This window comes from Neomonachus schauinslandi, chromosome X (genome assembly GCF_002201575.2).
Source record: "Neomonachus schauinslandi chromosome X, ASM220157v2, whole genome shotgun sequence".
Lineage (NCBI taxonomy): Eukaryota > Metazoa > Chordata > Mammalia > Carnivora > Phocidae > Neomonachus > Neomonachus schauinslandi.
In genome coordinates this window covers 18783761-18811743 of record NC_058419.1, presented here as the reverse complement: position 1 = coordinate 18811743, position 27983 = coordinate 18783761, and the positions used below count along the sequence as shown (strand labels likewise).

The window sequence follows — 27983 nt, the reverse complement described above, 5'->3', positions numbered from 1 at the left end:
CTGTATACATGTGCATATATATATATACACAGAAATAGCTTATGATTTTATAACCTTTTAGTATCATTTATTTAAATTACCAACTTAAATTGACCAACTTGTTTATTTTCCATTTATATTAAAACGTAGTGAGACTCTGTAGGCTTGCTTTTTTTTTTAAAACTAAAATCGCATCAAATATTACAGGGTTCTGTTTAATGCAGTCAATATAACTCAAGGCTACATCCTCTAAGTACCATCAGGGACCTGCATTATCAATCGACTTATGTTTTTATTGTGGTGCATCCTTCCATTTCAGATGACATGGGGGATTTTGTGAGTCAAGTTAATTGAGTATAGTAGGATATGGGTTTTTCTCAGGTTCTCTTTACGCAGCATGTCATACATAACCAAGACCTCATTGTAAGCTGGAGGAAAAGTTATTGCATTTGAGAGAAAATTATATGCTCTCTGAAACTGTATGTAGTTGTAGTGATTTCCTTGAAACATGCAAAAATGTACAAGGTATTCATTTTGACTGAGCTCACTGTATAACTTCATTTTTAAAAACAAGAGTAAAAACCAGACAAACATCAGTATGACCACAGTATTTTCCTTTAATTTTAGTTCACTGCAGATTTTCTTGAGAGACAAAGTTAGTCTTTATGAAGAATGCTAAAATAAGCAAACCCTTCCCTTCTGATCTCATAATATTGGAAAAATCTTTTATAATCTTTAAATATTTTTCTAGTTCGATGTAAATCTTAAAATGAAGCTCACTCGGGCGTTGAATAGAATTTGAATCATGCCTTTATTTTGCTGCTGAAAATCGCCTTTAGATTTCTGTTTATGTTAAGGAAATATGCCCCCCCTCCACATACCACCACCTTGATATTTATCAAAAAAAAAAAAAAAGAATTGAATGACAGAAGTAAAATATTCCAGAATAGAGTCTGTAAAGTTTTGTGACCTTCTCACTGTTTTTCCTGAGACTTTTGTGTGTGTTTAACACTCGCAGTGTATGGTGAATGTTTCTGGAATGTTCCTTAGTTAAAAATTGTGTTTTGGAGTTTTCTTATAAAACTTGAAGGAAGTTGAAGAGGGAAAAATTTTTTCCTCCTCACAATGTTTTTTCCTCAAAACAAATATAGCTTTAAACTTGAGATAACACACTCTAAGGAGCCCCATATTAGATTCAGTTTAGCTGACATTTACTTATTGAGTGCCCTACTATGTATATTCCTTTCATTCTGCATATTTGCCCTGGTCAGTCTCATCCACCCTGTCATGACAACTTCTTTTTTTTTTTTTTTAAGATTGATTGATTGATTTGAAAGGGGGGAGGGGCAGAAGGAAAGAATCTCCAGCATACTCCATGCTGATTGTGAGCCCCATGTGGGGCTCAATCCCACAACCCTGAGGTCATGACCTGAGCTGAAATCACGAGTTGGACGCTTAACCGACTGAGCCACCCAGGCGCCCCTATCATGACAACTTCTGAATTCATGTCTTTGGTTCTAGCCTCTCTCCTTAGCCCCAGATATCTAACTTGCTTCGCATTACCCACTTAATGTGGGTACATCAAGTACAATAACCCTAACAAGGAGTAGCATTTGAACAAGAACTTGAGCATAATTTTGTTGAGGGTGGAGTATAGAGAAGGTATTCTAGTTTGGAAGAAAATGACTCAAGGGTAGTAAAGCATGTGGCAGGATGATCTCTCCTCTCCTTTCCCTAGTGGTTCTATAAAATTTTACGTGCTGTTTCTTTTTTATTGCGGTAAAATATACATCATAAAATTTACCATTTTAACCATTTTAAGTGTACAGTTCTGTGGCAGAAAGGACATTTATGTTGCTGTGCAACCATCACCACCATCCCTCTCCGGAACTTTTTCATCTTCCTCAACTGAAACTCTATACCCATTAAACTATAATTCCCCATTGTCGCCTCTCCACAGTCCTTGGTAACTCCCATTCTACTTTCTGTCCCTAGGAATTTGACGACTCTGGGTTCCTTATATAAGTGGAATCAGGGGCGCCTGGGTGGCTCAGTCGTTGGGCGTGTGCCTTTGGCTCGGGTCATGATCTCAGGATCCTGGGATCGAGCCCTGCGTCCCCGCGTCGGGCTCCCTGCTCGGCGGGAGGCCTGCTTCTCCCTCTCCCACTCCCCCTGCTTGTGTTCCCTCTCTCGCTGTGTCTCTCTCTGTCAGATAAATAAATAAATAAAATCTTGAAAAAATAAAAAAATAAGTGGAATCAGACAGCAATTGTCCTTTGGTAACTGGCTGACTTTAGTTGTCCATGTTGGATTATGTGGTCAATGTCGTGATTGGCTGGGCGATTCATAGACCGGCCCATTTAATTCAACATGTATTTAATAATAGTACAATAATCATCTCTCAAATAGATATAATGGGTATTTTATTTTATTTTATTTTTAAGATTTTATTTATTTATTTGACAGAGATAGCGAGAGCAGGAACACAAGCAGGGGGAGTGGGAGAGGGAGAAGCAGGCCTCCTACTGAGCAGGGAGCCCCATGCGGGGCTCGATCCCAGGACCCTGGGATCATGACCTGAGCCAAAGGCAGACGCTTATGGACTGGGCCACTCAGGCGCCCTGATAATGGGTATTTTAAATGTTTTTTTTTTTTTTTTCTATGAACAAATGAATTCCAAATTCCACAGTAGCCTTTCTCCCCGCTTTGGCCAAGTGTCTGTTTAGCAGCAAACAGTGGGGTTCAGTGGCCTTCCTGTGGGGTGACAGGTGATACTGTGGACAGCAGTAATCTGTTGACACTAGACTTCAAGTTCTCCCCAGTAAATAGTACGACTCTAGAGTCCCTACTCTTTAGGCGTTCTGAATTTTGGAACAGAGAGCCAGTTCCTAACCCCTGACCACCCATGTTGATGCAGGACTTTAAACTTACTCCTCCAACCCGTTGTGAAACTGTGTGGGTCACTTTGTAAGTGGAGAAGTGGAGTTTTTCCTTCGGGGACTTCCTCCGCTTCAGTGTGCCGGATGTACGGTTACGGTTTATAGTCCCTGGCTCTTTTGGAATTTTAAACCGGTATGTAGATACCATCTCAGCCTTTTAAATTATTTAAAAGCAAGCCAAACATACTTATTTGCATTCTCCAACACAAACATCTTTTCACAGAAATCAAAGGTAGAAGTTGTAGTCCTCCAAAAGAACACAAACATAGAGTCTAGGCTTTTCGGTTTTGTTTTGTTTGCGATTGGTGTTTTCCCTGAGACCTGCTGTGGAAAGGAGCCTGTGAGAAGAGCCTCTGTGGGTGAAGCTTCCTTGAGCAGGGAAGAGCCCCACCAGCCTGGCTTCAGCCCCCACACCTTCCAGTGAAGGCCTTCCAGTGAGGCTTGTCTCCAGAAATGGCGATCAGAAGGAAGCAGGCAGGAAATCTCTCCAGCACCTCTGGTTCCTTCCCTGCCCTGTTTCCGAAGAGTCCTGGTCCCACCCAATGGCTTGCTTGCAAGGAGGAAGCCGCCTTTTTCAGATCTGGAAGTTGCTTGCTCCTAACTTTAATAACATTTTAAGCTGTCCATGAATATGCTTTAGCGGAGAACAGACAGTTGGTAAGTTTCTGTTTTGAGTTGGTACCCCCCAAAAAAGGACACACATTGGGGCACCTGGGTGGCTCAGATGGTTAAGCGTCTGCCTTCGGCTCGGGTCATGATCCCAGGGTCCTGGGATCGAGCCCCACGTCTGGCTCCTGGCTCAGTGGGGAGCCTGCTTCTCCCTCTGCCTCTCCCCTACTCGTGCTCTCTCTCTCTCTCTCTCTATCTCTGTGTCTCAAATGAATAAATAAAATCTTTAAAAAAAAAAGACACATTGTTTCAAACTCGGAAAACAGATGCTTTCCTTCACGCAGAACTAGAAAACAGATAAACGTGTTTAATAAGATCTTTTCATTTGCGTTTTAAACATCAGGTGCATGGGAAGCATTCTGAGTTCATAAGGTAGAACATAGGACTTATTAGAAACAAACTTGTGGCAAAAGAAAAAATTCTCAGGATATGCGGCATTGTGAGAAATGTTTTTTTCTTCTCTTGAAAGAAGGATAAAGACACATCAGGTTGACAAGTCTCAGGTTCCGAGGGCCTGATTTCGAGACATAAAAACAAGTTACCTGAAGCGCTTACAGAACTTTTTCCCCTCCCCACTGTTATGGGGATGTATTTCCTCTCTTTCCTACCCTAGACACCGCCCCTGGCAAAGACTCTCAGCTCTTTTCTTTCTTCAGTTCAGGCTGTGATAGGGGAGTGGCTGTCGAGACTGGGGGGAAGGTACATTGTTTCCCTCTGCCCGCCCCCCTCCGCCATGCATCCTACATGGTGTCAGCATCCAGAAAGGAAGGAGGAATCCTTTCATCTTAATTTAACCAAACTCTTCCTCCGTGGGCCCTAACACTAGGCCACGTCCCAGTCCCTACACATGAACATGTTCCTGGGGTCCATTCTCTTGCCATGCTGAAGCCCCAGCCTCATGGGGACACGTGGACATTTTGATTGGAACTCCTGAATACTTCCCGGGGAGTTTAGAGTTTGACGGCTCCTGGCAGTAGCTGGAGAATCTTCATCCCACAGCTGGGGCTGTAAAGGTAAGAAATATGTCCCTGACATCCCAAGTTGAAGCACAACACTGAGTGGGTTTTTCCCCTGGAAACATTGTGAGGGTGTAAATAGTAGTTTGTTTCTCTGGCTTTCTTCCTGCTATACTGTGGAGACCTTCGTGTTCAACTGTCTTTTGTGGGGGACTACCCCAGGAACCTTGACATTATTTTTTATGGGAAAAATGCTTGCTTTCCAAATTTGAAACCTTTACTTAAAAATGGACTTTTAGAACACAAGCCATTCATAACTTGGCTCCTTGCCAGGATAGTAAAATCAACTGTTCCACTCATAGTCAAGTCTGTAGTCCCACAACAATGCAGAGAATAGCACTCATGAAATGATTTGGGGAGAGAAGTGTCCCCTGTATTTGAGGCTACAGCTGAAAGAAGAAAAGACTTAATGGTTTATTCCAATTTTTATCTGACATTGCTGAATGGTGTGTGTGTGTGTGTGTGCACCTGATTTGGAATTTATATGCATGTGTGTATGCACCTGATTTGAAATTTATATACATGTACTTGCCCCATTTCTTCCTGTACAACTTAACAGTGAAGTTAATTCTGGAGTAATCAAGTAATCCTATGCTTTTCAAGCTACACACTCCCTTTCTCTTAGCCATGAACCTTGGCAGTAGGGGAATGGGGGCGAGGAGGGACAATATCCTTTCTAGGCTCCACATGTGTACCAAAAATGCCCATGAATCATGGCTGATAAAAGTGGTACTGTACAGATGAATGGATAAAGAAGATGTGGTATATATATACAATGGAATATTATGCAGCCATCAAAAGGAATGAGATCTTGCCATTTGCAACGACGTGGATGGAACTGGAGGGTATTATGTTGAGCGAAATAAGTCAAACAGAGAAAGACATGTATCATATGACCTCACTGATAGGAGGAATTCTTCATCTCAGGAAACAAACTGAGGGTTGCTGGAGTGGGGGGTGGGGTGGGAGGGAGGGGGTGACTGGGTAATAGACACTGGGGAGGGTATGTGCTCTGGTAAGCGCTGTGAATTGTGCAAGACTGTTGAATCTCAGATCTGTACCTCTGAAACAAATAATGCAATATATTTTAAAAAAAAAAAAAAAGAAGAAGAAGGTAGCAGGAGGGGAAGAATGAAGGGGGGGAAATCGGAGGGGTAGACGAACCATGAGAGACGGTGGACTCTGAAAAACAAACAGGGTTCTAGAGGGGAGGGGGGTGGGAGGATGGGTTAGCCTGGTGGTGGGTACTGAGGAGGGCACGTTCTGCATGGAGCACTGGGTGTTATGCACAAACAATGAATCATGGAACACTTCATCTAAAACTAATGATGTAATGTATGGGGATTAACATAAGAATAAAAAAAAAAAGTGGTACTGTACATGAGAACAAAAGCCAAAAACTCTAATAAGGCAAACCATCCAGTGTACTCAAACTCTAAAATCACATGGGAAGTACCCAGAAGCTCCATTTAAAATTTCTACAAGTCTCCATATACCTCCTCATTCTTTAATGTAACTATCTTTTCCTTTCAAAATCTTCCAAAATAATAATTTAAGGCTATGGTTTCTTTTTTTCTGGGTTTTATAAAAATTGCTAATAGTTCAACAGTAAAAAAAAATAATAATTTGTTCTTCATTTAGCTATACCACAGGCTAAATAGGTTGGGAGGAAAAAAAAAAAAGACTCAGAACTTTACTTTTATTTGTAATGTTCTATGGAAAAAACACATGCTGGGCTTCAAACAACTAATTTGAAACTTGTATTTTAGAACCAGTACATTAGTATGTCAGATTTAACATTTTATGCTAGTATGTTATTTGGCTCAGGTTTATAATTATTAAATTGTTTCATGGCTTTTACAGGGTTCAAAATTATGGATAATAATGGAATACCTGGGTGGTGGTTCAGCACTGGATCTTGTAAGTATTTTTAAATAATTACACACGTACACATCTATACTTTAACTTTTTTCTTTCAACTGGAGTAAGCAGTGGCTTTTGGGCAAGCTGAATGGTTGCTCTAGTTAATATGTTCAAATTAAGCTCTTTATTCAGGACCACTACCCTCATGTAGATTGAGCTGGATTGCAGGATTGGGCATATTGCTGACACTCTTAGAGTGTGTATGAAATGCAAATAGCTTAATGAAATAAAGCTCTGCAAATTAGGACTGTATGTGACAATTGCTATCAGTTTAGAGTTTTACTTTGCAAGCGTTTCCCTGAAAAGACAGAGCGTTCTTAGATTTTTTAAAATATGTGATTCAGGTAACTGTCACTAAAACTGGTTCTTGGGTTCTCACCAAATAGGCCTATGGACCCAGTTCCCTACAGAATTCTCTCTGCCCCCCCATAGGCCATTTGGAAATGTGATGGTATTTTTGGTTGTGATAATGACTTGGAATTGCTAGGGCCATTTTAGTGGGCAAAGATCAGGATTCTAAAATCCTGCAGTCCGGCAGGAGAAGTTTCACCCAATGAAGCAGTGATTGTACACAAAATCCCTTTGAGAAACACAGGTTGTTTTCCCCACGTTGGTGTGATTCTATCATTGCTGTTTCCCCCCTCTTTAAATCTTTATTAATATGACATTGTATTTAAAATTCAATATGCATTCATTACTAGAGGCAACTTTGTGTAGTAGGATGGCCACTGGTCTGGCCTATAGGAGTTTGAGGTTATGGGGCTAGCTATCTTCATAACTAAATCTGTGCCTATGAACCAGACACATAAATTCCTTAGACTTGGATATCCTATAAAACAAAGAAGTTACTGCTAAGTTCCCTTCTGTCTTCAATATTATATGACTTATATTTTCTTAGGATGCTTCTGCTTTTGAAATTATAGAGTATGCTGTTTCTAAAAATAAAGTGTTTTGATGATTAAGATCATCAAATAATATTTTAACTCTTATTTTCAAGTGGAGATGAGTTTTCCCAACTGTGAGTGATTAAATATTTCTAAAAGGGTTTAATCCTCCCTGCCAATGACTGCAAAGTTTCAAATAATCCTATGAACAGAAATGACTGTAAGAGATTTTCTTTCCTTTAAACAGAACCATATTTAAAGCATTCTAAAGAAATGGTAATTAAACTTGATGGAGAGTCTCATCTCCTTCTAGGAATCCATCTCATTTTAATCAGTTGCTGAGTTAGGTAATCCTTCCTTGTGTCTAATCTAATTCTTATATCCTAAAGCTTGAGTTCATTTTTTCTTTCTCTCTCCTCTCTAGTGATAGAACACAACTGGTGTTTCTTTGTATAATAATCCTTCATGCTTATGGAGTCAGATCTCATTCTTTTGAAGTTAAATGACCCCATTTCCATTTGTCTTGTCACATAGTTTTATTCCACAATAGTGTTTTCATTAGCTCTACAAGAAGCCTGCCAATTGCGCCACGATCCTCCTCCTTCTACTTTTTAAATATTAAGAGCCCTTTCCAAATTGATCACAGTTCCCCTTATCTGGTCCCCCAAGGTGCTCACCATATCCCTTACCTGTTCCACAGAAAATCAAGAGACCTAGGTCCTAGTCCTGGTTCTGCCATTGACTAACTGGCTAATATTGGACAAGCCATTGAACCTCTGTGCCTTGATTTCCTCAAATATTGAATGAAGAAATTCGATTAGTAATTGCTCGAGGTTTGTTTCTCTCGCTCACAAATTCAAGAACACTGTGATTGAATGATAAAGTTCATGTAACTGGCCTTTGTAAGGAGGGCCAATGATGAGAAAATGTGCCATACAAAAGAATGCTAGCATTTGGGGAATCTAAGAAAGGATTAGGTTGGAGGGAGGGCACTGCTATTAGGGACAAGAGAAAACAAGAAGGATGCTGGGCGGAGAGTATTTCTCACTTTAAACTGGTGCCCAACTAAAGGAGTGTGATTATGACTTGTAACTGACATCAGCATTTTAGAGTGTATACCTCAAGATTCTCTCCCATTCTTGAAAAAAACTTAGTTGTGTATGAACAGACTTTGTGCATATTGTAGGTTATTTTATGGAATTGATCATCCCTGACTTCTTTCCAGGAAGAATTGCGGTGGCTTACAACAAAAACTCATACAGTAAGGCTAATAGAATAAAATAGGGGCACCAAAGAAAAAAGTTGGAAACAATATGCTAACCATAAGAGAAGGCATAACGCAATGTGCTGCATTAGGACTGGCTGATTAGGACCGGTTGAAAGTCAAAGGAGTGGGGGGAGAGCCCCAGGCCCACAAGTATACAGTCTGTGAAAGAGCAGGTGTCCCTCTCTTGCATGCTCTCGGTAGACAATAGAGGCAAATTACCCAAGGCCAGTATGCAGCCCTGGAGGCAGAGGTATTAGCTATTAGAGACACTGGCACAGTCCTCAGTCATTGAGGAGTTCAATTATGCACTCCAAGGCCAATGGACCAAGATTTCAGCATTATCTCTCCCAAGGTTGTACAGCAAATAAAAAAAACAGTCTCTGTTCCATTGACTTTACCTTCATTCTCTTTCCAACTCCCTTTTTTTCTCATCTTCTCATTCTTGTCAACATGGCCAAGGAAATATTTTAACCACAAGCCTTGAAATAGTTTTCTGTCTGATAATGAACCAGGAAAAACCCAGCTGTAGCACCCCATTCCCATTTCCCTGCCATGGAGCCTCCCCCTCACATCCTCCCCCAGTACCCCGTTCATCGAGATTGTACTTTTCCTGAATTTTAAACTGGACCTAAATATACCCGATAAGCCAGTGGGTCTGTAGAACCCCTTTTTTGTGTGTTTTTACAGAAATATACTTTTTAAAAATTCTGTATTGCATAATATATTGGCTTATCCAGGCCACTTTTGGAAGTCCTTCAGAATGACAAGTAGTATCCCTTACAGACCTTGCCCGATTTCTTAAGTAACTGAGGGTATACCTCCTCTGCCCCTGTCAACATGTTATGATCAGTGATACCAACTACAAATCCTTAGTATGACCTGTGTCTCTCAGTTATTTGGTAGTCCCTCAGAATTTCATTGCCAGCAATCAATAAAATGCCATTTTCACCTTTGAGAACAACTTTAATCACTCCTGTTTAAATAGAAACTTTTGGGGTGGAAGTTGATAGATTTATAAGTAAATAGATAATGTTACCTAGGAAAGGCACCTATTGAACTACGGACATCCCCAGAGTATACTGTATATCCAGGCCACAGTTAATAGTCAATGATGAGACTGAGGTACGGGGTCTATTTTAAGCTGTTAAATTTCAACATGAAAGTGCCCTTTATTCAGAATAAATACGGCATTCATGAAAGATGAAATACACAAGGTGCCAAAGAGCTGTGAATCCCTCCCAGTGTGAGGCAGAATGGGCCATGTTTGATTTTCACCACCTCTTCCCTCCTTCCAGCAAACAGAACTCTACCTCAGCTCTGACTTTAGATTCCCACCCTTTCCTGTAATATTGTACAGTCCACTGTTTGTGCTTTATGAGGTACCAGAATTTTAAAATAACCATTTATTTTAAAGAGAGATTTTCAGATATTCCATTACAAGTTCTCCTGAAACCTAATCATTGCTTTCCTTGTATTCCAGTTGGAACTATTGGCTTTGGTACAGGGATGGGGAAAGAAAGGGAAATGTGTTACATTTATTTGAAAAACCGTATCCCTTCAAGATTTGATTTTTTTTTTTTTCTTTTTACAATGAAAGTCAGAATAGATTAATTATCGTATTCCTGGCTAACTTTTAAATTTCGGTCTCAAAAAGGCTCTCTGCTTTCCAAAGTGATTGAGATCCAACGAATACTAAGAACCGAACCATGCTGTGGGCTGACTGATCTCAAACATTTCTTGAATTTTGTCCCTAAAATCAGTTTAGTGTAAATAGTTAATCATTTAAATAGCCAATGCCAAAATTTAAGTAGCTGATTTCTTTTTTCCTAGCCAAAAAGAAAAGAAAGCTAATTCTGTCTTGTTTAAGCATATTTCTTACATCTTGGATGTAAATATTTAGGAACCTCGGGACTTGGAGCTGGTACAGAGGTCACACTGCTTCTATTATCTTTCAAGATTAAATCTAATCATTTAGAAACCCTTTCAGCCCTTTGACTTAACTTGTTTACTCTCGTCCCTCACCTTTTAAATTGTTTTCCCCTTTGTTTCAATATTGGCTCAATAAGCAGAATTGCTTCATATATTTAAGTGATTCCCTTGTTTCAAAGATAATATCAAGTTTGAACTAGATTGTTTGGATGTGTGTAAAAGTGTGTGTGTTTTCCCCCCTCAGCTTCGAGCTGGTCCATTTGATGAGTTCCAGATTGCTACCATGCTGAAGGAAATTTTGAAAGGTCTGGACTATCTGCATTCAGAAAAGAAAATTCACCGAGACATAAAAGGTATACAGAAATCTTATATGAACCTGGGAAACATAGCTGCATTCTGAGGAAGCTGAGGGGTTTTTGTTTCTTTTTTCCCCACAGCTGCCAACGTCTTGCTGTCGGAACAAGGAGATGTTAAACTGGCTGACTTTGGAGTTGCTGGCCAGCTGACAGATACACAAATCAAAAGAAATACCTTTGTGGGAACACCATTTTGGATGGCTCCTGAAGTTATTCAACAGTCAGCTTATGACTCAAAAGTAAAGTGTTACCTGTACAAAGCTGTTTTGTTTTTAATAATAGGTTTTATGTAGCATGTTAGTCGATGTAAAAAAAACTGCCCAAATTTTCCTTCTTTTAAAAGTATTTTGAAAGCTAGTGTTATGTCAAGTGTTCCTGCTAAATCGTAAGTTCCCAGGATGCTGATAATATTTTGACCCTATTCCCTTCAATAGCCTTCCATCCCACTTAGAATAAAATCCAAGGTCCTTACTATCACATACGTAGCTGTCTATGATCTGGCCCTTGTCTGCCTCTCCAGCCTCATCTCCTTTTATTCTCCTCTATATTCTGTCTCCTTCAACCACAGGGGCCTCACTGCTGTTCCTCAAACATATCAAGTACCACTCTGGCCTCAGGATCTTTGCACTCACCCTTCCCTCTATCTGGAATAACCTTCCTTCCAATCAGGTCTCTGCTTAAACATTACTTCACGGTAGGGGCGCCTGGGTGGTGCAGTCAGTTGGGCGTCCAACTCTTAGTTTCCACTCAGGTCATGATCTCAGGGTTGTAGGATCAGCCCCATGTTGGGCTCGGTGCTCAGTGTGGAATCTGCTTGAGATACTCTCCCTCTCCCTCTGTTGCTCCCCTCTAAAATAAATAAATAAATCTTTAAAAAAAAAAAAAAAAACCCATTACCTCACAGAGTAGTCTTCCCTAGCCATCCTGTGTAAAATTTGCAGCCCCTTGACCCCATCATTCATTATTCCCTTATCCTGATTTTATTCTTTTCTTCACAGAACCTAGCACCGTCTGACATCATATTATTTATTTACTTATCTATCTCTTCTGTTGGAACACAAGCCCCTTGGCAGCAGGGATTTTTGTCTGCTTTATTCACCACCTCAATCTTCAGTGCCCAGAATGTGGTGTCTGGCAAAACGTTAAGGAATTTGATAATTTTTTTAAATAAATGAATTTAATTAATAAAAATTTATTACATTTACATTACATTTCTTGGGACACTTTATTTTTTTTTAAGATTGATTGATTGACTGATTGATTTCCTCTCTACCCCCAACATGGGACTCAAACTCACAAGCCCGAGATCAAGAGTCACACGCTCTTCTGACTGAGCCAGCCAGGTGCCCCTCTTGAAACACTTTAATATCATGTGACACACAGGCTGTTTCATGGCAGTCTGTTGGAATGGAATTTCGAGCTAATACTTTTTTCTCTCTCTTATTCCAGGCTGACATTTGGTCATTGGGAATCACTGCTATTGAGCTAGCCAAAGGAGAGCCACCTAACTCCGATATGCATCCGATGAGAGTTCTGTTTCTTATTCCAAAAAACAATCCTCCAACTCTTGTTGGAGACTTTACTAAGTCCTTTAAGGAGTTTATTGATGCTTGTCTGAACAAAGATCCGTCATTTGTGAGTATATATTGCTATTACTACTATTTGTTTTTGATTATTAAATCTATATAAGTAAATGTGATTTTTCTACAGTGAGGAATACGGTGCATGTGAAAATTGTCTAAGATCCTTCTAGGAACCTGGCTCTTCCTTCTCTCTTGCTAATTCTGTTCAGTCTTTAACAAGATCCTTACTTCCTTTTTCTCCTTCCTCTGTATCTTTTTCTCTTTCTCATGGTCCCTAGTTCCTTCCTTATTCTATTGATCATTTCTTATTTCAGAGGGAAAGAAATTTGAGAAATAAAGTTCCTGTTACAGGAAGTCATTATTAAAGTATACGTGTAACTACCCACAGTGATTTTTATTCAGCTGTGTTTTCATTTTTCATGGAAAGTGATGTGTGCATTTCACTTCTTTAAAAATTTAATGTTGAGAAGTTCCAGCATATTAAGTTGTATGCTTTTACTGAAGTCTAATGAACTCCATCGTTTACCTGGCAGATTTGATCACAGTTGCTTTACTGTTTCTAAAATAAAGCTGCCTGGTGACTTCTAGAAGCTAGAAATGTACAAGAACTAAGTTTTGATGTAACTGTTTTTAAATTGAGAATGAATATTCTGATATTAACAAAACCCTAGGGGAGAAATATCCCCCACAGCACCCGGTATTTGCATTTAGATGCACTATGAATTAATGTGTGATGGAGAAAGGATTAATCTGGGGATCATACGATGTGTGCAGATGATAATAAAGTTACAGCCTTGCTAGTTGTCATCCATTTGTCCAACTTACAGTAAATATGAGTATTTGAAAGCACTATATTGAAATGTTTTTAAATGTTAACTTATTTTCAAAATCCTGTTCTGTTTCTCTGCTTTTGAGAGGTCTCTGCCTGCCAGTTTGCTGGTAGGTAGGCCACCTTTTTGCCCCCTGGGCTTGAACAAATTGGTACCAAGGTAGTAAATTCAATTTGGTTGCCTTGAGCCACTTCAAAAAATAGAATTAGCTGTTTATTGCCCTACAGCATTTTAGTTGTCCTCGTGTTTATAGGCCTACTTTTCAGGTGTACCTTTTCTGCTTAATCATTGAAATAATTTTTTACTACCCCTTGCAGTCATAAAGAACCTGGAAGTATTCATGTGTCCTTCCTCTTTTTCCCTAGCGTCCTACAGCTAAAGAACTTCTGAAACACAAATTCATTGTAAAAAATTCAAAGAAGACTTCTTATCTGACCGAACTGATAGATCGCTTTAAGAGATGGAAGGCAGAAGGGCACAGTGATGATGAATCTGATTCTGAGGGCTCTGATTCGTATGTACAAATCATTCAATTTTTATGTAGGTAGCCCACTCTAATATTGCCTATCTTATAACTAGTATCCACTATGCTTTCTCTAGCATAAAATATAAACCTTATTTTAAAGTTTTACTGTAGAAACTGTGGAAATCTTTTAAAATCATAGTCTGTGGAGTACAATGAATTTGGAAACAGGTTTTTTCTTAGAAGTGAATTGCGCTATTTTTAAATGGTCTCGGTCTAACCCCTAGTGGATACTTGAGTATATTACAAAATTTTGGAACAAGATTCGATTAAAAGTGTTATATTAGTTTGCCCAAAGTGATAAGGGGCTGTGTCTTCTCATACTTTGGGCAAACCTGCAAAATCCTTCTGGAAAACTGACCTCCAGGCCTTTCCCACCCCTTGGCCACATACTAAACTGTGATCACACTGATATATTTAAATATTCATCTATATATGATTTCTACCTCCCTAAAAAAGTTCCACCAGTTTTCTAACTGCAGCATTGACATTGACATCTGAGATTCTAAGTCCATAACTTAATGTAGACCAGGGAAGTCTGTAGGTTACACCAGAATTTACTCTTCCACTGGCTGAATCAGCACAAAGGCAACACAAAATTTCTTTTGATAATACTCTCAGAGTCCTGCATTTATGAGAAATTGCCCTACTTTTGAAAAAAATAAAAAATACCAGGATGATTTTTGTGCCCTGTTGTAACGGTTTGTTGGCCATGGCTGCCCATGAAAGTAGCCCGTGGAACTTTAAAAAAGAACCAAAAGCCACGCCCCAGGAGATCCTGATCCAGTCAGTGGGGAGGGGTGGGGGCAGGCCTTTATCTATATGGTAAGAGGTCTCCACCTGTGATTCTGATGCACACTTAGGAATTGAAGACCACTGCTCTTCTCCAGTAAATTGTAGTATCCACCCAAAACCAAGATCAAATGCTTTTTTTTTTTTAAGATTTTATTTATTTATTTATTTGACAGAGAGAGAGACAGCGAGAGAGGGAACACAAGCAGGGGGAGTGGGAGAGGGAGAAGCAGGCTTCCCTCGAAGCAGGGAGCCCGATGCGGGGCTCGATCCCGGGACCCTGAGATCATGACCTGAGCCAAAGGCAGTCGCTTAACCAACTGAGCCACCCAGGTGCCCCCCGAATGCTTTTTTTATACTCTGATTTTTTTATATATCAGAACAACTCTTCAGAGTCTGGCTGCATTGATTTGGTATCAATGATTTGATATTTTCACCAAGCTGAATTATTTAGGAACTTATATTAGTATTTTGGGCCATCTCTTTAGGGAACCCACCAGCAGAGAAAATAATACTCATCCTGAATGGAGCTTTACCACCGTGCGGAAGAAGCCTGATCCAAAGAAGCTACAGAATGGGGCTGTATGTACATGGCAGTGATCACTTCCTCTTGATAGACTCTTTTGGACTAATGGAGTGAGATTATGGTGGCCAAAAATTATTAGAATTTAATATCCCTAAATGCCCGCCTATCTCACTGTGTCCATAGTATGCTTCACTTGCCATTAGTTTTGAGCTAATTAAGTAAAGGTCATGGAAGTCGTTTAAGTGGCCATCGGTATGTTTTTAAATGCAATTTACCTAGACATGCGTACACCCAGTGGAATTGTGGATATCTGATGTAATCCTAGAGGTTAGAGGCCTTCTGGATGATGGATGGGTGGGAAGGAAGCATGGAGACGTGCCTTATATTGGGTCTTTTGGGAGGGAGGTTTCAAATTAGTGCTCGCTTGTTATAGAATAAGAACACCATGACTTATTATGTTCATTTCATGGGCATAATCTATATTATTTGTTCCAAGGAGCAAGATCTTGTGCAAACCCTGAGCTGTTTGTCTATGATAATCACACCTGCGTTTGCTGAAGTAAGTACGGATTCATTAGCTTTGGATATCTATGTTAAGAAGTCTGGTAATTTTAAATGTTATTGCTATTGATCTTTCTCAGCTTAAACAGCAGGATGAGAATAACGCTAGCAGGAATCAGGCAATTGAAGAACTTGAGAAAAGTATTGCTGTGGCTGAAGCCGCCTGTCCTGGCATCACAGATAAAATGGTGAAGAAATTAATTGAAAAATTTCAAAAGTAAGCTTGAAATGTCATTTAAGAAATTATTTTGACATTTTCTGTGGGATGTTTATGATACGATATGATTACCTTGATTCAGTCATTTCAACTATTCCTAATTATTAAGTCACTTCTTAATAGTTGTATGCTTAAAACTGTTTTATTTGTCGCCCATCTTAAACACGAGCTTTTGGAATTATCTTCGGGCATTACAAGGTACTTTTCCCCCTGAAAGAAACGGCCTGTTTTGTCTTTTTCTCCTTCGCCTGCTAGTGCGGGGATAGACGAAAGGTCACAGAGTGTATTTTTATTTGGGCCCTTGTAAATACCATTTGGGAATGCTTTCATTCTTGCCACTACCCTCATCACACTACTATTCACATAGTTTCCAGTGCTGAAGTTCTTACGTTTAGCCCCCGTAAGAAAAGTTAAGGGAAGGATTGTAGGTAGAGGAAGTCAATACAGAGTACAGAAGATCCTTATGATTGACTTCAGTTTCCACACTGTCTCAAATTGTTGGTTTAACTTTGTTCCCATTCAATAAAGTTCATACATTTAATTTTTACATTCTCTTTTTAAACCAGACTTTTGTATGCATGCACAAACATACACACACCTCCTTAGCTCCAACAGAATAAAGCAATACTAATTCTAGTCTCAATCCTGTTATAGATCGCTTCTCGGTGCATCTTTCTACTTGTTTGTCTTTGTGATGCCACTGGGATCCAGTTGGAACAAACTATACGGCCTATGAAATCACACACTCTGATAGATCTTCGATCTGATGAAGCCTATTTGTCCTCATACACTAAACTAACCCCTCTTCAAAATCCCTTAGATTTTCATGGACAACTTCCGCTCTTTTCCAATTTGCAAACAAGTCAGCTGGAGGTTGTCAAATCAGATATGGAAGGGATTTTGGTTTCTTTGTTTTGTTTTGTTTTAAAGATTTTATTTATTTGACAGAGAGAGACACAGCGAGAGAGGGAACACAAGCAGGGGGAGTGGGAGAGGGAGAAGCAGGCTTCCCGGGGAGCGGGGAGCCCAATGCGGGGCTCGATCCCAGGACCCCGGGATCATGACCTGAGCCAAAGGCAGATGCTTAACGACTGGGCCACCCAGGTGCCCCGGAAGGGATTTTGTTTTTAAGTGGGTCCCACATGGAGCCTCAACTCACAACCCTGAGATCAAGACCTGAGCTGAGATCAAGAGACACTTAAACCAACTGAGCCACCCAGGCACCCCTATAGAAGAGATTTTTGAACTTCTTTATATTTTAATGTCTACCTGATGAGATTCAGTAAAAGAATTTAGTTTGCTGAATCAGTACCTTTATTGCAGAGTTCATACAGATGAGAAATATAAACATGTGTAGTTGTATATAGGTTTAAATTTTTCTTCATTTTATAGGTGTTCAGCAGATGAATCCCCCTAAGGAACTTTTATTATTGGCTTCTATTTCATACGGACCCAGAGAAACCCACCAAAGCTACTTCAAGCTTAACAATGCTTAACTCATGAGCTCCATGTGCCTTTTGGATCTTTGCAACATTGGAGATTTGGAAGAAGCTCTTCAACTATTTTGTGATGGTGTTTATCATTTTATATTTTAAAGAGATTATTTTGTAAGGAATAACTTTTAATACTATAGTTTCGCCTGTATTCTACTAAATGTTGAGATACAGTTTTGCTTTTAGGTATCATTATTACTTAAGTTACTGGGATGAATACCTTTCATGTTTTGATCCTTAGTTAACTGTACACTCATGAAACGTACAGGTCTTTCAAAGTCATCCTAAATATTGAATGTTTGTAAATCATCAAGCCTCAAAACACTTTAAAAAAAAAAAAAAAAACACAAGCGTATTCTAAAAATGACTGTTGGTGGGGAGGTAGAAACAAGTCATTTCTTCTTAAAACAGAAGTTTTTAATAAGCTCTTGGAAATGAAACCTGAAAAGTATTGACTCCCTCTACCGAGTTGGGATGATTTTCCAGGCAACTCAATGACAATCCCATTTGAGAGCCCTGTGTTTGAAGCATTTATAGGCAACATGTAGCAACAGAGGTACCTCTTGGTGTGCAGGATTGACCTTCTCTTGCAGAAGAGGCAGTTAACCCTTATTTAACATGGTTGGAAATTTAAAGCAATACTAATGAGCCAAGGATGGGTCTTTGGCAATACTGGAGGAATTTATCAGTCTTCGTTTTTAAAATCTTCAACTCATATAGCATATTATATTGCTTGGATTTGGGGAGCTTAAGTAAAAGCTGATAATCATGTGATTAAGTACCTGATCAACAGGTATGAATATAACTTACACCAGCATATTTTCGTCATGGTGGTGAGATGTCCTATAAACTATTTATACATTTTTGTTCTCCATAATTATCCAGTACATAAGCATCATTTGTTCATTTTTGAAAGGGTATTTAAATAAGCATTTTCTAGTTCATATGAAAATAACCAGAGTACAGGATGATCTGTGTCCGTACAAAAGTTAAGTTAGACTGTACAGTTATTTTCAGTTATATTTATGGTACTGTTACATGGGAAATACCTTTTTTCTTTTAAGCCCAGTATATATATTATGCCTGCCTAAGTTCCAAACTGGGGCTGTATTTCAGTAGTTGTAGAATTATTGATATTAATTAGTTTTGGTAGTTAACGTTTTGTTGTTTGGATCTGCACAGTTTGGTTTTTGCACAGAAGTCATTTCTAAAAATCAGAATAATTGCCAAATATTAGAAGAAAGGTGTTCTTCAAGTAAAGAATACACTTTTTAGTCAAAGTGGCCATTACCTCTTCTCTTTCTGTAGTAATACAGACACTTGAATAAGTCGTGGTCATGTCATATGCCAAGAAAGTTCTTGTATTTTGAAGTAATGGTTCAGTTGAAATTTTCACCTGCTATGTGACTGAAATGCAATTACAGTTTATAATTTGTAGAGGTCTAGAAATAATTTTGCAACTTGTATCATGGGTTGAATGAATATTTTTGTAAAAGCAAAAGCAATGAATTTATAAATGGATTATTTGAAACTTTACAACACAGCTGCATCATGGATAGGAATTATATTGCTTATTCATTAGAGTTATTAGTCCTGTAAACTGTTTCTAGGCGAAGCATACTCCAGTGTTGTGGGGGGATTGAAAAATAAATATTTAAATTTCATGGTCCTCAGTGTTTGTTTTCTCGAGGTGGGGGTATGGGGTGGAATTTTAATTGTTTCACATTTTGTCTCCTCTGCTCTTTAATTTGTTATTGGAACTTTAACACCACCGTCTCCATTGGAAACTAGAAGGTGTTCTTCAGATTTAAGCATTGATTATAGCTACCATGCATATCTGTCCCCCTGTCCTGACAGAAGTATTGGTAGAGTCCTCTTTCACTCAGAAGTGCCCTAGGTTGGACAATACGTTGTGTGGTCACCCTAACTATGGTTTTATTAGGAAATCAAATACAGATTTGAACCCTGTAGTTCTCTGGGGAGAACAAATTTCACAAAGACTTCCAGAAATTGAGATGAGAAAGAGCATGTAAGCCTAAAGGAATTTGAGTTTGTCCTAGAGAAAAGGTCGAGGATGAACTTAGTATAGCTCTGAGGATCTATAGGATTAACATATAGGTGACTGGGCTTCAATATATTATTATTATTAAATCGCTTTTTTACATTCATGTTACTGGGTAGGAGCAGGGAAGAAAGTGCTAGAATGTGGGAAAGGCTAGAGAAAGGTATATTAAAAGGAATTTTTCTGATACAAGGACTAAGAAAGTAAGAACATGATGCAAGCTATATATACGTGTGCGTGTGTGTGTATACACATACACTTACGGGGCACCTGAGTGGCTCAGTCAGTTAAGTGTCTGCCTTCGGCTCAAGTCATGATCCCAGAGTCCTGGGATCAAGCCCCACGTCGTTGGGCTCCCTGCTCAATGGGGAGTCTGCTTCTCCCTCTCCCTCTGCCCCTCCCCCTCTGCTTCTGCTCTCTCACTCGTTCTCTCAAGAATAGACTCTTGGTTCATGAACTCAGTCTGGTTTTAACACTATCCTTCTTCTCATCAGCTACCCCAATTTACCACTTCTCCCTCCCTGACTCTACATTTTCCCCTGCCTCTTCCTTTTTCTTATTCTCTAACTGTCCCTTCCCTTGGTAATAGACCAGAACCAATCATTTCTGAAGTTGACTAAAACAAAATGAAGATCATACTTGCAACTTACTTTTTAAATAAATGGATTTCCATCACTCTTTATTAAAATACCATTCATCTCATTTCCTTGCCTACATACATGCAACAAGAGATGGCAAAAAAATAAAGTCTTGCAGGAGAAAGTAGATAAACCAACATGTTAACTTTTATCTGTCACTACATATAATAGATAGTTAAGAGTACAGAAGTAGTAAGTCAAACATCATAATATCTTCATCGGGCATATATCTGGCTTTAAAAATTGATTAATTCATGAATTTCCAGGGTTTAGAATTCTTCCAAGTCCTAGATGCATTAAAAACTTGTATTCTGATGAGAGGATCTATGCCACGAGCTTGTTCCTGAGGTATAGGAGGGCCATGCTTCCCCTAATAAATGTTATAAAAATTGAAGTCTTTAACACACAACAGGACCATTTTTACTGGAACCTTTAGTCACAGTATGGCTTAAGAACAAAATGAACAACACAGTCACAATCTACTAAATCACTAAAGGACATCAGAGGCCAATGCTATGCCAACCCATACTGTCACCATTATTCAGTGTTGAAGAACCTGAACTTCATCGATAATGTCTCTATGGGGAAACGTATAACGGAGGTGACAAGTAGCCACCTTGCCCGACCACAGTGCTGGTGAGGAATGGGTATGTTCCAGAGTCCCTTCAGAGGAAACTGAGGAGGGGAGCTTGAGGAACGAGGCAGCAGCTGGATCTTTAATAAGCTAGGTGCCCAAAAGTAGGAGATCCCCTTAATACCAGTGAATGATAACTAAGAAAATGATTTGTGCAGAACGTTCCTTATATTTTACCTAAGTTGGCAACATGGAACTGGCCCAGAAATGTTCACTGATTTCACACTTTTAAGCTAAAAAGTAATTACATGGTTTTAGCAAAGTCCTGTCTTCAGCAGTTGGTGTATTGAAAGAAACACCTTCATCCTCTTCATCAAGCTGTAGACTACCAGAAGATAAGCGGATTCTGGCCATGGGTAACCTTGTTCCTTTGCCATACAAAGAGTAGTAGTCTGGTTTAAGAATTTCTGATTCTGAATCACTGGATTCACTAGTTACGTACCTTTCTGCTGCTCCCTGATCCATTAAAACTGTTGGAAACTCCTGCTCTGCAAACATATATGTAAAAAGGTCAGCTTTACGACTCAGAGTAGGACAAGGCCCTAAAGGTCTAAATTCGGACCCAAAAGGAAAACGGATCGTTTTCATGTCTGATTGGCTCTGGGATCGTTTTGGGGTTTGCTCTTGAATGCTATATGCAAATGCATCTTCTAAATTTGGGTCTTCCGCTTCCAGATCTACGTTGATGTTGCTCCTACCACTAGTCCTGGCCGTAGGTTCTTGGAGTTCTTGAAAGTCTTGCTGAAAGCTCTTCATTGTGACATTCCTTGGGCTTCTTTTGGCTGGCTTCATTGCAGCGGGCTCTAGACAGCTGTCTGGCCTTTCCCTTTGCTCTGCCATGACTGGGGACCGTTTGGGCACCTGGGGTGGTCTGTCCACATAAAAAAAGACTTGGGGAGGCATAATATCGACCTGCTGACCCGTACAAGGAATATAGGGCACATCTGTGTAAGTTAGCTGCCTTGCTGGACTCACTTTGCTTGCAAGGCCAGAAGATGCGCTCATGTGATTGTCAGCAAACTTACAGCTTGGTTGGAAGGAGCTCAGAAGACTCCTTTCCTCAAAGTAGTCTCTGGGATCTGGGTCAGTGCTAAAGACAGGGTCTGTATAAATAAAAGGGAAAGAGGAACTGCTTTGGGACTGATGTAACAGTGTGGGATCCGCCTCTGGTTTGGAACGCTCTAGCTCGGCTGCAAACATCACCTCCACTGCTGAGTTTCTCCTCCTACGGTCTAGCACTGGCTCCGATGCGTGCACTCCATTCACATTTCGGTAATACCCACCGCCGTACGCTAGTCTCAAGTCTTCCACCTTGCAAGAGAGGACATGTTGGTGAAAGAAGAGAAAAGCCATTTGGTTGGGGTGGGGGCAGGGATCCAAACGCCTTGAATTTCACAAAGGTATTTTTCACAAGGTCATTTCGATCCATATTCTATTCCAAGGCTGATGAATGGATATAGAATGGGAAATACCTTGTACCATATCCCAATCCACGTGCTAAAAAATACACATGACAGTCTCCTTTCTCACTGCATCCCACTCCCTGCCTCTGAGTTCTCCATGTTCTTCAGCCGGCGTGGGACTTCAGGCAGTATGGTTTAGTAGCTCATTTATAAATGAGCCAGGGGTTCTGCCTTCTGGTTCTGGCTCTGCCGTGTGACCTTAGGCGGGTCTCCTAACCTCCCTGCTCCAGCCTCCTCCCTATTCTCTGAAAAATGGTGGGAAGGAGGGCCATGCACGAGAGGGTCACATGTTAGATGGCCTTCCAGCATTGTACCTCTGTGATGCCTTTGAAATAAAAACTGCCTATGACTTGAATGAAGACATGAGAGTTTGTGAGACCTATAATTATTATTTTTTTTTTTAGGGAGAGCAAAAGCAAAATAATTACCATGGTTAATGCTTATAAAACTCAAATGAAGCCATCATCTCACGATTCCAGGAGAATAGCACTTTGTTCTTGAATTAAGTGAAAAAATTACACAGCAAGAGTACTTTAAAATGTTAACCCAAGACCTTAGAGCTTCCTCTAAGCCTTAAAATTTTTCATTAGGTTAAAAAAAAAAAAAAAAAGAAGAGCTTTTTAGTTTTAGAAATTCATTTGGATCTGCATTTTGCACAATGTTAGCAATACAAGTTGCAATTTAGAGATGTGCCAGATCCTTTCAGTCCATAAGGTACACACCAGTGGTGATTTATTAAATGGTCTTCTATTGGCTGGAAAGACTGAGCTGACAGACCTCCTGAGGAGGCTAGCCTAACTCAAACAGAGTCGCCTTTTTACACGCCGGGACATTCTGGCAGAATCAATTCTTAAAAGCATTTGACATGTAGATGCAGTACATTTATCTAAAGAAGGGATTTTCAGAAACCTTACTTGTTTTGACACATCAGAGAGGAGGTCCGGTGAGGACCTACATTGTCGCTCGTGGTACTGAGATGGGTAATGTTTCCTGCAATCCGCAAACAGAGAAGGAATTGAAATGGTCTGCAGGCACATACAGAATACATAGAAATCTCTACATTCAGCTTAAAATCAACATGAGAGAGAGAGAGAGAGAACCATGTACCTCTCAAATGGCAAGCTCCTCAACCTCCCTTTCTTTCCATATTCCAAAAGCTGCCGTTGGGTCCTTCCACTGTGATAAAGAATGAGATAGACATTTTATTAACACCACTCAGGCTACTAAAACTCCAAAGCTTCATTTACTGTTGGAGTCAAGAGTCCCAAATGAATGACATAGGCCATGAATCTGACCATCACAGTAATGATACTATCCGCTTTTTCAACTATCAGGCCTAAAGCAACCTCAACTTCTCAGAACCCAGAAAATTTTTAAAAGCTTCGGAACAAGACTATATCACAGTTAAAAATTCTGGCCTTGAAAATGAACCGACTCTCCTGTAAAGGCCTTTTCCCTACCTGCAAATTTACACACAATTTCTAATAAGGCTATGTATCCAGTTTCCCAATTCCTGACAGAAGAAAAACAGCTAACTAAACAGGAGAAGAGGTTTGCTCCAGCCAGACCATACACCAGCAAAGAAAGCCAGCTGATGGCTGGGAGAAACGCAAGAGCCAAAAAAGAAATCAGGAAAAATAATAAAACCCAAAAAGTCTGAGCCATTTATCACCCAGGTGCAGGGACTGTCGTGCCTCCCCCCACCCCCAGACCGTCGCCTCCCCTGGATAATAAGTGATGTTTATAATAGCTCCGGTCATTCAGAGAAGGGCAAAATATGCTCAGTATCATCTGTTTAAGAAGGCGGGGATTTGTAAAATACATTTTGGAAAGATTCCATCAAAAACTATGTATGTTTTTAAGATCTCAGCTCTTACTGAGGCGGGCTTCCACTATTTGAAAATCCCCTATGGAAAACATTCAATTAGAAGGTGGTTTTTTTGTTTTGGGGTTTTTTTTGTTTTGTTTTAAATCTTAGCTAAGAGTTTTGAAGGCTTCTTCCAACGAATTCCTAGGCTGGTGCGTTCACGTAAAAACATCATATTTTGACCTTGCTTCCATTCCTCCAAAGTGTCCCCTGCCGCGAAGAGCCTCTACTACCATACTGCTTAGCGTTCTGCCGCCCTTAGCTCCTCCAAGCCTGTCTCCCCACCCGTCTCTCACCCAACCACCACCAAACGGATGTTGTTGAGCTTTCCTTTCCATGGCTTGCAGAGAAGTTGCGATATAAGGAAAACAACAGGTTCATTAAATACATCTTCTCAAACAGCATAAGACCCCCCCCAATCCTTGCCAATATTCTGATCTAGCCCCTTAACTAGGGTGCTTCCCTCCTCCTGTCTCCCTGTTGGGAAATATGGACCTCATGTGTCACGCAGAGAAGGAGCAGTAAAGGGGATCACCCTTTAAGTGATTCTTCATTGCTTCTAGAATTCAACGCCTTCCACTGCCTTCCACGCTACTGAAAAGAAGTTGTGTGTACAGTTGACCTATGTGCAATATTTCATTACCTATAGCGGAAACTGGAACCCTTGCTGCACAGTAGCGTTTTGGGCTTGGATTTGGGCTCTTCAGAAAGTCTGAAGAAAGCATGGTACTCCACACAGGTCTTCCAGAAAGCCTTGCAGGCATCTCGGCTGGCCATGGTGAACTCCAAGGTGTCCTTGCACAACACCTGTGTAAACCAATTTCCATCAAGCCAAACATCCCTCAAGACTATCAAAGAACTTCGAATCCCAGTGCTTTCCAAACTATTGGTCCAGGGGCCCGTGCAGCTTCTGATTTTCCACTTGGCTCCCTACAGGCTTCACACCTACTAAAACCAAATGATTGGCGACCTTCCGAGGAACAGACAGGGCCACTGCTCAAAAACAGAGCCTTCTCTGAGAAGCCAATCTTGCTCTGGAGCCCCTGTACCTCAAACACATTTTTACCCCCTCTTCTCTGCCAGGAACATTTTTATGAAGTTGTAAATTAGGTTAAAATGAACATCAAAGGACATCCTTTCAAGGTGACAAGAAGTTATAAATGACCAACAGGAAACAGGGGGAGGAGGCGATTTCCTTACAGATGGTAGGCTTTATAGGATAATTACATGTATAGGAGTCTTTTTAACATACCAGCTAGAAACATTTAGTCTTCCCTATGCTGCCTTGTTCTACGATGCTCTGTATTGCTCATTTAGCATATCCTAATCTTGGTGTTTTGCCTCGAGTGAAAATATGACTAACGCTCTGGTTTATTTATGTAGAGGCAAAAGAGAGAGTACATCACCCTTCAGCTTTCACCACTCACATTCAGACCATTTGCTGAAACAACCAAGAAATCCCAAGTGAACAGAAAGTAAAAGAATTTATTAGAAAGCTACTTACCAAGATGTTGGCATGAAGTTTGATGAGAAAATGCTTTCTCTTAAAACTCAACTTGCGGATTTTAGCCCAGTTGAAAGTATTGATCTTTGTATTTCCCTGTAATGACAGGCATGGCAGATTTCAAGGTGAATGTCAGCACAAGCTGGTTTGGAAGACAATGAGAACCCGCTAGAAAACGCACTTCATGCATGGGACCATCCTACCTCTTGCACAGACTGATCCTGTCATACCAGGTATGACTAGGTAGAAGCTGTGGCCAAAGAAGGCATTCGAGGGAGACATAAGGCTGCTCCGAAATGCAAGCAAGAAGGGGTATGCCTGGGGAAGGTTTCCAGCCAGGATAGGGAGATCATGGGAGGAAGGCATGACTGCCACCCCATTTACTCAAACACCTTCCATAGCTCCTCACTGCATGTGTCATCGAGTCTAAACACGTTTGACTGGGGTGTCCTGCCTCAGCTGTATTGAACATCCAGCCTTCTATCCCACTGATCCTAAAAAACACCTTTCCATCCAACCCTGTACCTTCCTTCCCAGAGGGCTCCTCATTCTCCTTACCCAGAATTGCCTTCTCCATAGTCAAGCTGTCTTGCCAGTCTGGTAGCATCTCCTCTAAAATATTCTGTTATATATAGTTATACCTATATATATAGGTACAACATATATATATATATATATATTTGTGTATATATATATATATATATTTGTGTATATATATATATATATATATATATATGTTGTATATAGTTATATCTATCCATTTGTTGGTTGGTCGGTTGCTTGATATTTGTTTGTTGACATGGTCCAAAAATCAAAGGTATACAAAAAATATATACATCGAGAAGTCTCGCTCCCACCACCATCACTCCTATATCTGTCCCTCTGTACCCATCTATCCATTCTCTATGGGTAACCACATTTATTAGTTTGTTATGTATACTTGTCGCGCAACTTCGGGTAGATAGGATAGATTAGCTTTTGATTACTTATTGACTGATATTGATCACTATTTCTCTGGTCTCTCCAAATAAATTGTGAGTATCTTAATGACCGGAGCCATAGGTCATGCTTAACGTTAGTTTGTTGACTGTGCCATCCTTTACCCTTCTTGGGGCCTTTGTCTGTGTGCCCTTTGTCTGGAATCCCCTCCCTCACCTACCAACCCTATCTCTTTGATCTGGACCACTTCCTCAGGTCTTGGCTTAAAATTTTTTAAGTTTACTCATTTACTTATTTTTAGTAATCTCTACCCCAATCGTGGGGTTCGAACTCATGACCCCGAGATCAAGAGAGTCGCAAGCTCTTCCAACTGAGCCAGCCAAGGCACCCCCTTAGCTTAAATGTTAAACCCCTTTCACATGTGTTACCTTAGCACCCCATACTTCTTCGAGCACAAAAACATGGCATTTGTTTAAAATTGCTTGTTTCATTGTCCGTCTTCCACCTATTAGAATGCAAGGTCCATGGGGCATCTGGATGGCTCAGCCAGTTGAGGGTCCGACTCTTGATTTCGGCTCAGGTCATGATCTCAGGGTGCTGGGATCGAGCCCCGTGTTGGGCTCTGCACTCAGCAGGGAGTCTGCTTGAGGGTCTCTCTTCCTCTTCCTCTCCCTCTGCCCCTCCCCCTGCTCATGTTCTCTCTCTCTCTCTCTCTCAAATAAATAAATAAATAGATCTTTAAAAAAAAAAAAAGACTTTGTAGAATACAGGGTCCACAAAGTCAGGATCCCTCCTGTTTCCCTCTGCAGCTCTAATATCTGGCACAGGGGGCTATACAGTAACTGTACTGACGGAAGGATGAATGAAGGAATAGTTGCTGCCCGACTCTGTAAATATACTCAAACCCGCTGAATTGTACAGTTAAACCGGATGAATTGTATAGTATGCAAATTATATCTCAGTAAAGCCGGTTTTGTTTGAAGAATGCAATACCGAACACATACAGAGTACTCAGTACACAAGTATTCTTTGACTGGATTTGGGGTGGGACAAAATAGACTGGCTACGTCATTCCACACTGTCCACAGAAGTACTCCCGCCGGAAGAGCTCACAACTAACACGACGGCCTTGCTCCCCTCCGCTTCCCCATTTTCTCCCACGCAGTAGGACCGATGGGGGGCGGTTAGAGTGGAATAGGTAAAATTCCTTCCTGGGGGAACAGCTATGCCTGTGGCCCATTGGGTCTTTTGCCCACCCGTGTACTCTTGTGCTGCAAAGTTTACAACCCGAAACATGAGAAGGCCAAGATTCTTCTAGCCGAGTCTGCTAGAAGACTTGCTTCGGTGCTCTAATTTGGTCCCTGTGGGTTGTTTCTGGTGGATTTGGAC

General features: G+C 40.3%; 2 protein-coding genes across 4 annotated transcripts in view; one reads left to right on the top strand and one right to left on the bottom strand.

Annotated features, from left to right (window-relative positions):
* The window catches only part of STK26 (serine/threonine kinase 26), a 53041-nt gene extending 33890 nt beyond the window's left edge, over positions 1–19151 (top strand). For 2 of the 3 annotated variants that reach the window (XM_021684217.2, XM_021684224.2), the window contains 9 exons: positions 6467–6523; positions 10851–10959; positions 11044–11201; positions 12412–12597; positions 13741–13889; positions 15179–15272; positions 15713–15775; positions 15858–15994; positions 17387–19151. In XM_021684217.2, coding sequence (XP_021539892.1) covers positions 6467–6523; positions 10851–10959; positions 11044–11201; positions 12412–12597; positions 13741–13889; positions 15179–15272; positions 15713–15775; positions 15858–15994; positions 17387–17411 — 978 coding nt within the window. In that variant the 3' untranslated portion in view covers positions 17412–19151. The remainder of the gene's footprint in view (positions 1–6466; positions 6524–10850; positions 10960–11043; positions 11202–12411; positions 12598–13740; positions 13890–15178; positions 15273–15712; positions 15776–15857; positions 15995–17386) is intronic. The other variant, XM_021684233.2, reaches the window with a different exon arrangement.
* Positions 19152–21049: 1898 nt separating this feature from the next.
* FRMD7 (FERM domain containing 7) overlaps positions 21050–27983 on the bottom strand; it is a 44820-nt gene continuing 37886 nt past the window's right edge. Inside the window, exons 8-12 of the mRNA XM_021684400.1 lie at positions 25656–25751; positions 24795–24958; positions 23392–23460; positions 23199–23274; positions 21050–22132 (exon numbers count right to left, since the gene is read on the bottom strand). Of these exons, the coding sequence (XP_021540075.1) occupies positions 21050–22132; positions 23199–23274; positions 23392–23460; positions 24795–24958; positions 25656–25751 (1488 nt within the window). The remainder of the gene's footprint in view (positions 22133–23198; positions 23275–23391; positions 23461–24794; positions 24959–25655; positions 25752–27983) is intronic.